At 35.3% G+C, this 12,163-nt stretch overlaps 1 protein-coding gene across 2 annotated transcripts; it reads left to right on the top strand.

Moving 5' to 3' along the window:
* The first annotated feature begins 400 nt into the window (after positions 1-400).
* Positions 401-11,879, top strand: SWI3A (SWITCH/sucrose nonfermenting 3A). Of its 2 annotated transcripts, none has more exons than XR_016058079.1 (7): positions 401-590; positions 5,798-6,348; positions 7,447-7,920; positions 8,671-8,824; positions 8,976-9,028; positions 10,584-10,747; positions 11,343-11,879. XR_016058079.1 is itself a non-coding variant. In XM_006844556.4 (7 exons), exons 1-7 carry the CDS (start codon positions 437-439, stop codon positions 11,517-11,519), a joined length of 1,731 nt encoding a protein of 576 aa, XP_006844619.1. In that variant the 5' UTR covers positions 401-436; the 3' UTR covers positions 11,520-11,879. The 2 variants fall into 2 exon arrangements, 1 of the variants encoding a protein (XP_006844619.1); XM_006844556.4 differs by having other exon boundaries at positions 8,667-8,824.
* The last annotated feature ends 284 nt before the right edge of the window (positions 11,880-12,163 follow it).

Genomic DNA, 12,163 nt, shown 5'->3' with positions numbered 1-12,163 from the left:
TTCTGCGTCAGACAAACCAAGCCGGGCCACAGGGCGATCCCATTAACACCTCCGAAAACACCGCCATCTCCAAAATATGAAGGTTCCAAAAGCATGAACTAGTCATATATAGAATGGAAAGTGTAAAAAATATATTTTAAAATATATTTAATTTTTTATATTTATGATGGCTTAGATGATTAATTTTTAAAATTTTAAATGAAAAATCCATTTTAAAAATAAATTTTAGAGGAGGACCCACGTATACATCCGAGTCGGCTGACTGATATGAACCCGATCCTACATAGATAGCCCAAAGCCCCAAACACCCCATTTTTTGGAGAGAGAAAGTCCAAATACAAAAACCCAAAAATGCCCCTCACCTTTCTCTTCTTATAGAGGGAGAAAGGTGGGAAACAAAGGAATCGAACGCGCACGTGTTAATTCGTGCAACGCCATGGCTTCCGCAGCGGAGACGGAGGAAGTCTCTGTTTTCAAATCCCAGCATCTCTCTAGGATTGAACCAGGAAGAGAGGCGGATGAATTAGGATTTTTCGAGCCCATCCATTCTGTTTCTGACCATGACTTCCTCACAATCCCCAACTACTCGAGTAAGTCGATCGAAATCTCTGCCTCGTTAGGGATTCATTACACTTTGGCCTGTTGATTGATTTTCTACTGCAGTTAGGGTTATAAAAAATTTCTTAAGAGTTTCCTTCGTTTTTAGCTTTATTTATTAGGTTTGCAGTGGACTTTAGCAATGAGTATTAGGGTTTATGCCTGTTTCTTTCCTCTGTGATTGTGTATGGGAATCTTGCGTTATAACTCTCGCATTCGTTTTAAGGTAATATTGCAAATACTGGCGCAATTAACATTCGTAAGTTGAAGGAAAAGAAAAATCTTTATCTTTCTTTTCTTTACAATTGCTCGTGCTCAATCTGAACTCCTTTTTTTTTCTTAATGGGTTACCCATTGTAGAAATTATTACTGAATTTTTTCTAGCGTAGCCATTAATGCTGCTAGTTAATTCCCATTTCTTGATGAATATCTCTGTTCAAACCTGAAATTTCAAACTTGCAATGACAAGCACCGTCTAGTTGGTATTTTTGCTCTGTTTTCTTGGGGTTGCAAATTTGCCTTTAGAGCTTGATCTTGGGGGGTACCATGTATTTCTTTTATTTTGGCTTTTAAGCTTCCTTTGCACCCTCTTATGCCCTTTACTCATTTTCAAAGGAGAAAAATGGAAGGAAAATGAATTACTCCTGATGGTTTTATCTAGTAGTTTAAAAAATGGATCGGTGCCCCTGATCGGGCACTCCAAAAACCCATCCGGATCGGTGAATCGGCGATCCAGATTAGGAATCGGCCGAATCGGTCGGATTTAGCTTTAAAAAAAATCCGAAAAAATTATTAAACTTCATTATAAATATTGTTTTTTAGGAATCCAATAAGAAATGAGGGTACTCCATTACGAACTTTTATTTTTTTACATCAATATGCGAATATTGAGATGTTCTTTCCCTGCATGAACTACTGTTAACCATTAAATTTACATCACACAAAAGGATAAGCATATAATTATCATGGATGAAGTATATCATCGTACGTGGACTACAATAATTAATGGATTGAATTGATGAAAAAATGGCCATCAAAATCTCGAATTGGCGGAAAACCCTAATCCACTAAAAAAACCCAAATTATTACAACCTAACTAACTTAATCCAAAATTATTACAACCTAACTGGCTATAATATTATATGCTTATATTGAAATTGTTGGTTTACATTTTATAATTATTTTACTATAGCAATAATAACAAATCCAAAATATCTTATAATATCATATAATTTAAAATATATTATTGACAACTGTAAAAAAAAATAGTACATTGCATAATTTATAATGCAAATGTAAGACGGACATGATAACCACTACACCGCAGCGTCACTTTGTGCATTAACTTTCATAATAAAAGGCTATATTGCCTTTTCAATCTGTTATAGTGGGAATTGTCCCACATAAAAAACTTCAAGGAAAATTAACATGTATAAAAGACCTGAGGACCAGCACATTAATGTGGCATGGGTCTCGTGATGGTCAGTGTGGTGACATCAGCTCGCCATGATAGAGTCCCCTAATTTTTTAAAAAATATCCCAATTACCCTTGCAGAAAAAATTGAAAGCAAATGTAGATTTATGACGCCATACTGTGTAAAAACACCGAGTCATGATGTCACTCGGGCGGTTCACTATAGAGACTCGGGCAATTCGGGTGGTTCACGGTAGAGACTCGTCGGTTCTTCTCTAGAATCGGGCGATACTGCGAATTTTACTAGAATCAATACGGGGTGACCGATTCTTGTTTGACAACACCGAGTCATGATGTCACTCGTGCGGTTCATTGTAGAGACTCAGGGCGATACTGCGAATTTTACTGGAATCGACATGGGGTGACCGATTCTCATGTCGACTCGCCCCGAGTCTGTGCTGACTCGAAGTGATTTAAAAGTCGTCGAGTCAGCACGGACTTGGGCGAGTCGACACGGGAATCGGTCACCCTGTGTTGATTCCAGTGCAGTATGGCTCTGTTCTAGAGAAGAACCGGCGAGTCTCTACAGTGAACTGTCTAGGTCTCTATAGTGAACCGCTAGAGTGACATCATGACTCGATGTTTTTACACAGTATGACGTCATAAATCTACATATGTTTTCAATTTTTTCTGCATGGGTAATTGAGATATTTTTATTCAAAATAGGGGGACTCTATCATGACGAGCTAATGTTAACACACTGACCATGACAAGACCCCATGCCCCATTCAATCGCTATTAATGTGTTGGTCCTCAGGCCTTTTATACATGTTAATTTTCTTTGAAGTTTTCGATGTGGGATAATTCTAACTGTAACAGCTTGAAAAGGTAATATAGCCTTTTATTATGAAAGTTAATACACAAATTGATGCCGTAGTGTAGTGGTTATCATGTCCGTCTTACATTTGCAATACAAATTATGCAATGTACTATTTTTTCTTACAGTTGTCAGTAATATATTTTAAATTAGATGATATTATAAGATATTTTGGATTTGTTATTATTTGTATAGTAAAATAATTATAAAATGTAAACCAAAAATTTCAATTTAAGTATATAATATTATAATTAGTTAGGTCGTAATAATTTTGAATTATAGTTAGTTAGGTTTAATAATTTGGGTTTTTAGTGGATTAAGGTTTTCCGCCAATTCGAGATTTTGGTGGCCATTTTTTCATCGATTTAATCCATTTGTTATTGTAGTCCATGTATGATGATATATTTCATCCATGATAATTCTATGTTTAATCTTTTGGGTGATGTAAATTTAATGGTTAACAGTAGTTCATGTAGGGAAAGAACATCTCAATATTCGTATATTGATACAAAAAAATGAAAGTTCTTAATGGAGTACCCCTTTTTCTTATTGTATTCCTTAAAAAAAACATTTATAATGAATTTTAATAAAATTTTCAGATTTGTTTTTAGGCTAAATCTGATCGATTCGACTGATTCCGATCCGGATGGGTTTTTGGGGTGCCCGATCCGGGGCATCGATCCGTTTTTTATACCAATGGTTCTATCACAATCATCTTAAGAAAGAAAATTGTTTTAAGTCATTATCTGGAATACTACAAGTTGAATGTCGATTTTGCTTCTCCTCTAAGTACTTTTGGACCTTTTAAACCGTCCCTCGTTTTCCCTTACTCATTTTGTTACTGTAGTGTTTTAAAATCAAGACTTGCTCGAGGACTTTGGAGGTGTTCAGGGCTAGTCGACTTGGCGGTTCTCGAGTGGACTCCGTGAGTCTTGACAGAGATCCCTAGAGTTGTTCACAAAAAATCCCAAAAAAATGGGAAAGTTAAAAAAAAAAAATTTGAACAATATGAATTCATGAAAAATAAGAAAACCAATCTATGAAATTATAATTGATGAAAATCAATTATCTCTGTTAAATTACAATAAAAAGAAAATTGAATCGTACTTTTTTTCTTTTAAAAAATACAACAAAAATATAAGGTTGACTAAAATATAACTTGATCTAGTAATATTTGTCCAAATAAATTTGTTTGTATGAATATGAACAGAAACCAATTTCACTTACCAAAAGTTTTGAAGCCAATCCTCCTATCTTTGTGAAGTGGTTCTCAAATATCCCTTTAAACTAGGTTTTGGCGTACCGTTAACTTCATAAAAAAAAAAAGTAGGTTTCGGCATCAAGTTCAGATCTAGTTGATCCAAGCTCTTGAACTTTTGGGCCAAATAGTAGTTTTGCATTCAAAATCTTGTAAATCCAACTAACCTTAGATTTGAATAGAGAACTCAAAAATACGCTTAGAGAACAATTTTCAAGGTTGATCAAGCTACAGTTGTGAAACTCTTGCAAGAACATGTCATCCAAGCCCTAGTTCAAGAAAAAGAAAAAAAAAATTCTTGCAAATCCGAGATTTTTATTTTTTGTGGAATCAGATGTTTTGAATTGATAGAGGATGAAAATACACCTAGGGATGAAGTTTGAGAACCATCTGAGCTCAGACAGTGGAGAAAATGGAAGAAAGGGGATCTGATTACCGCCCCCTTCCCCTTTTTATTGAAAAATCATTGGACATAGCAAGTTTATGTGGGATTGACGACTCCGTCAGAAACCATCCTGAGTTGCTACAATCAATGTTCGAAAATTCGGCCGCCCGACCACCTAGACGAAAAAAATTTCAAACCGCCTAGGCGCAGTCTGGACGGGTGCATTAGGCATTTTTGTTTCTGGGCGGCGCCTGGGCGCTATTGTCTGGGCACCCGCCTAGGTGGCGCCTCGTGGCAACTTGCGGGTGGCAGAAAAAACCCTTGGGTGAGGGAAAATAATGTAATTTTTTCCCCCTAGAAAGGGGGAAAAGGGTTTTAGGAAGTATTTGAAACCCCCAATAGAAAATCCGTGGCCTTTAGGGTTAGAAAACCCCCTCAAAAACCACTATTTTGTGATTTATCGAAAGATCAATAAATCATTTATTTTTTCGTTTTCTTCCCAAAACGAAGGCAATAGTTCTTGGGTAGATTTGGAGCTTTTAATAGTTGATTTTGAGAACTTTTGGCAATGCAATAGACGAGGTTTGTACCGACATCGATTTGATTTTGATATTTTTAAAGTATTATCATATTTGAAAGAGGGTTTTGATTTTATTTTGCTACAACATATTATGTTATGAATCATGTTTTTTTTCTTTTACTTTTTTTTTTTTTACGGTATATTTACATGTTTGTAGTTAAAAGTTGATTTTTTTGGTGATTTATTAATTTTTTTCTCACTTGGACGATGAAATTGAGCATATGTCGTATTCTGTTATGAATAATTGATTCCTTTTTTGTACAATGTATCTTATTTTGATAATCTATTGTTTTTGTTTTAGTTTATTTGATAAATAATTGATTATCTGATATCTTAATGGGTTAAGTCTTATGTGAAAGTGAAACTAAAGTCTTAAAATGTCTTATATATTCAGTTATTCATTTAAGAACTCCCTTGTTTTTTATGTTTGGGGTGGGGTGAGGGTACCCTATCCCTGGGCGCCCTCCTAGTTGCCCGAATCCGTTTTTTTGAACATTTGCTACAGTTTCTCAAGTGAGTAGTGCGAAAGTACTGCTCCGAATGAGTTGGGGGTCTTTTTGGACTCGTTGGCCTGCAGAGTCCAATTAACTCGGCCAGGTCTGAGTTGGATTCATCTAGGTTTCAAAAACTGGTTTCCTTTTGTCTTTTTCTACCCTTTGATTTATTGTGCCTATTGTCTTTTACAGGTTGGTTTTCTTGGGATGAAATTCATGAAACAGAAAAAAGCTTTTTCAAAGAATTCTTTGATGCAAGTTCCCCATCTAAGACCACAAAGCTATACAAGGAATACAGAGATTTCATTATCAGTAAATATCGAGAAGACCCAACAAGAAGACTGACATTCACTGAGGTGAGGAAGTTGTTGATTGGGGATGTAAGCTTAATTCACAAAGTTTATCATTTCTTGGAAACTTGGGGTTTAATAAATTTCCAAGTATCAGATCATACAAAGGAAATGACTATTAATGACACACAAGTAGTCAATTTTGAGGAAGGAGTTCCACCAAGTATTCGTGTAGTTCCTGCCATGAATGTTACAAAACAAATGACTTCAGACAATGCTACCGAAAGAGTTGTGTGGGGGTTTGAGCCACCACCTTTGGCATCTTATGTTGATGTTTTTGGTGAGGACATTCATAGAGAGGCGAAGAGGAGGAAGGAGGAAACGGCTGTTACAAGTTTGGCTTGTAAAGGTTGCGGAGCTGAATGTTCATTGAGCCACTACCTTTCTGTTAAGGTACATATTTTTTATACCCTTCTTTGCGGTCTCATTTAGCAGGGTTGCTTGCTTTCAAGTTTATATTGATGCATTTCAAATTTAGATCCTATGCATCAATTTTATGTATGCATTTTTCATGTTACATACTTCAAAGAGGTACATTCCTTTTTCATTTAATCATGAAGGCCTTTGATTCATCTCTTGTACATAGAATATTTTTGAAAGAAAGCTTTTACGTGAACGCCAGTAAATCAGAAATTAAATACTGTGAGCTATGAATGCAAATCGACTAAAGGGCATCCCTTTTATAATTTCAATTATCTGGAAATTTATGTTTCCGTTAAAATATTAATGTTGAAATTTCTTACTACGGCTTGTCACCATTTCTTATAAAGCTCATATAAAGTTCTAGGAGTGTTGGTCTGTGACATGGAATGTATGGGTGTGACATTGGAATTTATTACAAAATTAAATGGGCATACTGAAAAAGTTGTAATCGAATTTGATTTGCTAGATAACATTCAAAAAAAGAAAAAATGGTTTGTTAACTTTTATGTTTGCCTGCTGACATGAATGGCTATTTGCACTAACTATGAGAGAGAAGAAAAGATAAGGGGCTACCATGCGGTATTACTATGTGATGTAATTGTCTGGGATGTTATGGTGGCTAGCTTACTGTGCTGTATTACTATGTGATGTAGTTATTTGGGACATTATACTTGCTTGTTGAGATCTCAGGTATGATTCTCTTGATCTGTTTTATGTAAAGGATTGGATTAGGTGGCCAATATCTGCATTTACCTTATATTGATACAGATGGATTTTGTTCCAAGTTGCCAAGAGTGATCTTTATATAGTTTCTTTGCATGCTCTCAGCTGCCAATTGATGTGGATGAACTTCTAAACATTTAATTTTCTCAAAAACCTCATCTTATGTCTTTGATCTTGCAATTTGAACTTTAAACGGCATTTTCTAGAAAAATATATAAACCTGAGATGTACGTTTACGGGTGAACATTTTTCTATGCTGATTGTTCTATGACTGCTAATTTTCTCAATGTTCTGTCTCTGAATCTCTTGTTATCAGCTGTACCCATTTTAGTCCTTTTTTGGCAGGGCGAGTCGATACTTTGTGGAAAATGTTTTGAAAATGTGACAAAAGCTGAGGAAGAAACTGCAGATGGCACCAGGACTACTGCTGAAAAACAAGGACCTGTTTCTTGGACTGATTCAGAAATGTTGTTGCTCTTAGAGGGAACTTTGAAGCATGGGGATGATTGGGATAAAATTGCAGCACATGTTCGAACCAAGAGTAAATATGACTGCATCTTGAAGCTCATACAGCTTCCTTTTGGCGAGCACTTGTTAAGCAATGTAAATACTAAAGGCAATCTTGAGTGCCCAAAGAAAAATGCAAGTGTCAATAAGGAAAACCCAAATCCCTTTCTTGAAGCTATAATGAAAGAGGAGCAAAAGGATGAGCACATTGAAAAGAGCTTGCATATGGAAATGAATGATTTCTCAGTTCATCCTCTCAAGCAGAACTACCTTCCTTCACTTACTGATACAAGTTTCTCATTGATGTCGCAGGTTGGACTTTTTTTTACGGTTACTTTCGTGCTATTCCATTTCTGTATTATGGTGTTTGGCTTGATGAGGATACGGGTGGTGGGATCCTTCCCAGAAGCATTCGCATAAAGATTTAGCTGAATTTAGTGATTGGAAGATTCAAGAATGTAAAAACCTGTATCATATATTTACAGAAAAAAAAGAAATATATTGACTCACATGCAGTTGTGGTTGTGGTTTTTGAAGTTTGAAAATCTCTTATATTCTCCAACTATCTCCTCACTTTGAAGATTTTATTTTGTTGTTTTGTTCTGTTATTCTACTTTAACCTTTTTGTCTATAATTATTTTTGCCTGGCCAAAAATATTTCGTTCATGTAATATTTGTAGTTTTTGTCATTTTGCTATTTTTTTTGTTTGTTAAAAGAAAGGAAATAAGTTTTAAGTGACTAATACTATCCTTTAACTTTACATCATTTAAACTCTCCCCTCATTTATGAGTCTTATATTTATGTTTCATTTTTCTTATATTTATGTTTCATTTTTCTATTATTTGTACTTAGTTGATCTAATTCAAATAATTCTTTTTCCTTTCTGTTTTGCTTCTTCTATTTAATTAGTTATCCTTTACAAAAGGAATAAATTAGGAGCTTCTATGCCTTGGATACACTTAAAGAAGCATCCAATAATGCCATAGATAGGTGGCGAACTTTAAAGTGTTCGGTTATCATAACTTTTTTATATGGAAATTAACATTATCTATGTTAGGTAGCTTTCCTGTCTACAATTGTCGGCCCCCAGATCGCAGCAGCTGCAGCTGAGGTTGCTGTTATGGCATTGGGCAACGAGAACCCATCTGGAAGAGAACTCTTGGATTCAAAGCAGGAAAATGTGACATTTGCCTGCTTGAATAATGATCCAAAGAGGTTTGTATTTGTTTTTCTTGTGGACAATGCCAGGACTAAATGTACTCAGGAACCTGTTTCTTTCTCGACCAACAATCTTATATTTTCTTATTGATGACAAGACCAACAAACGTACTCTAGTTCATTGTTTTTTTTCTTAAAACTGTTTCAGAGTTTTAGAGATTGAGGACAAAAGGGAAATGAATGAGACCTCTAGACAGTCAGGTGTGTATTCCCCAAAGCATCAATATTAGCTGGTTTTATTTGTGCCCAAAATCATGTTTGTTATTGTGATTTCTGTTAATTTTTGTGGCTGATGCTATTTCAAATTCTTCCTCTTCTATAGGACAATATTAAATAGTTTCTCTATCCTTTTGCAAACTATAACAAGAAACTCCCTTGCTCTCAAAATCTTATTAGCTTGTTTTTAAATTTTAATATGTTGCCATCAATAATTTTATGCTTTCTAAAAATAGCGTCAATCTTTTCTATAGTGACCACAATGCCTACTAGTCAGAATTATTTAGATCAATGTTATTAACTTCAGTTCGGGAGAATCACCCAAAGTCTTTGGGATTAACTACTCCATCGAAGCTAAGTGAAGGGAGAAAATCTTGGTTGATTTTTCAGGATTCACAGTGGGTGGGAGAAAACTTTGGAAAATTTGCATCTTCTCTCTCTTTGAACTATGGCCTACATTCACAGGCCATGTGTACGTTACTTATATGTGTATTTTAGAGAGAAGAGAAAACCATTTCCCCCATCTAAATGAATACAAGAATAATAATTAAACTAAAAAATTAAAGGTAAAAATGTGTTTAATTTAAGAAATTAAATTCATAAAGAACATTCTGCTAAAGTGATAATTTGTTTGGCGGGTTTAAATTTTCTATTGAAATGTTTCAAAGTTTAACAAGAGATTGAACAGATTTCAGAGTATCACTTTTATGCTCGAATTTTGAAAATTATTACTGTATAAGCACAGGTGTCGGATGCTACAACCAAAGCCAAACACCACTGGCATTTTCCAAAATGGTCTATTCTCTATAATAATGTAATTTCATTTTCCTTTGTGTTTTTTTAGAATGTCAAAATTGCTTATCTTGGCCTTGTTATGACCGGGCCTGAAACCAATTCTTTGTATTTCAAAACAATGTTCCAATGAGAACCAGTTGTGGAAGAAATATGGCACAAGAAAAGTGCCACTCTTTTTAAGAAATAAGAAAAAGTAGAACCTATATTCATTTTTCCTTGTTGATGGAATCTGACACAGTACCTTGCATATGACTGTAGTAACTAGACTTATTATGGTTTTGGTGAAGGCTCGAGCTGGCATTCCTAAATATTGTAGGCAGCACCGGACCATGTTTCTTCCAAAAGGAAGCCATGAATGAATTTCCTCTCTTTATGCTTTTTTGCTCAATGCAAAATGTTGCAATTGTCCATTCCCTTTTGCTGGTGCCCCTTCCTTTATTTTTCCTTTAACAGCATCCTTACCATTCTTAGCTGTTTTAATTTTGTCTATATATTACATTATTGACTGGAAGTGTTAAGGGAAAGTATGCCATAATTCTACCCTATGAACCATGGTGTGTGGTACTCCCGAGTTTTATGAACCATGCTGATCCCATCGGATTGTTGGAGTTTAAATGTACATCCAGATGAATGTCCTTGTTTGTACCATTGTTGTTAATTTCCAAGCATCATATAGAGCTTGTTGTTTGGCCACTATTTACCACCTTAATTGATTGTGATATTCTTGTTATCTGTGAGTTGACAGGGACATCCAGGGTCCCAAGTGAAAATGGTGTTGGTTATTCAATATTGCAGTTGAGAGCTGCTATTGCAACAGCTCTTGGGGCTACCGCTGCTCATGCAAAGTTACTTGCTGATCAGGAAGAGAGAGAAATAGAGCACTTAATGTCTATTTGCATCAAAATTCAGGTGTGTAAGGCTTGCTTTTAAGTCCTTCTTTGTTCAATTTTTGTCACAAGTTTTAAGGAAAACCTTTATATAAGGTGTCAACCTTATACATGTCTCAAAAACCATTTGGAAAAGGTTGTATTGATGTTAAAAGAGCCTTCAGTTGATCATCTATACCTCGAGATGTACTCATATGGAAGGGACGACATATTTTGCTAGTGTAGGCAGTATGCTCTTTATTAGTGGTGCTCCATATTTTCTTGATTAGTGATATTTCATTTTATTCCGCTGCATGCTTTCTTTTTCATTTATTTCCAAACCCATTTTCTTTCACATGAAAGATTCTTCCTTTTGATTTTATTCAAAATCTTTTTCACGTGTTACCTTCCTTTTTTGCAAAATCAATTTTTTTACAAGGTTGTTTATTCTTTTCTTGCATTAGTGTGATTCATCGTGGTAAATTTGATTTTTTAAATGCCGTGGGTTTATTTCTTGTGTATATGCAATAAATTTTTCCTTCGGGAAAAGGATTGGTGAAAGACCTTAGCCTCATTTTTGCCATTTTCTCTTGAAGAAGCACTTTTCTCATAAACTAAGTATCTATGCTTATGTCCAGCTTAAGAAGGTTCAGTACAAGGTGAGCTATTTTGAGGAGGTCGAGATGAAAATGAACGAGGAACTTGGCTTCTTACTACAAAAGAAAAAGATGATTCTTGATGATCGAATCCTTTTATTACAGAAGGCTCTTGATGTAGGCTTCTTGAAAGGCAGAGAGAACGATCCCCCGAGGTGAGTAAAGCATTATGAAAAGGGTAAGACTCGGGCTTGATATCTGGACTCTGGATAGAGTTTCAAAACCCGCCTTTGGAAAAATATGGCTGACATAAAAAAGAGAGACGAGGGAGAAGCACTGTTCAAACTTTTGAAGGTTTTGGTTGAAATAGGGTGATCGTTGGCCTACTTCAGTTTTGCTGTGGTACAAGACCCTTTTGATTAGCCGATCCCGAAAAGGCTTTGACGATGATGACAACCTTTTGATATCGACTCTTACTAACATTCTAACCACTTCTCCATGTAGACCTAACTCGAACATCCCTGTAGCATTTACATTTTTGCAAAATGAAATATGAAATCTTCTTGCTGTGTTTTCTCCTGTGTACGTTTTAAGATGCCTCTTATAATTTTTGCCCCTGGATGAATGACTATTCAATGTATGCTTTTAAAATAGAAATATTTTGTAATGCCGCATATGCGTTTAAAATAGAAATATTTTGTAATGCCGTATCTTTATACAGACAATCGCACCGCAAAATCTCACTTGAAAATGCAGTCCCAGTGCCAAAACTGCAAATCATTATAACCACTTACGGATCTTAAACAAAGAATTTCAAGCTTAAAAATGGTGTAGACCACATTACCAAATTTATGTAAACCTTA

The sequence above is a fragment of the Amborella trichopoda genome, chromosome 6 (genome assembly GCF_054954075.1).
Source record: "Amborella trichopoda isolate Santa Cruz 75 chromosome 6, AtrichopodaSantaCruz75HAP2 v2.0, whole genome shotgun sequence".
Lineage (NCBI taxonomy): Eukaryota > Viridiplantae > Streptophyta > Magnoliopsida > Amborellales > Amborellaceae > Amborella > Amborella trichopoda.
The sequence above is the reverse complement of the archived record's forward strand: the minus strand, read 5'-3'. Positions and strand labels throughout refer to the sequence as shown.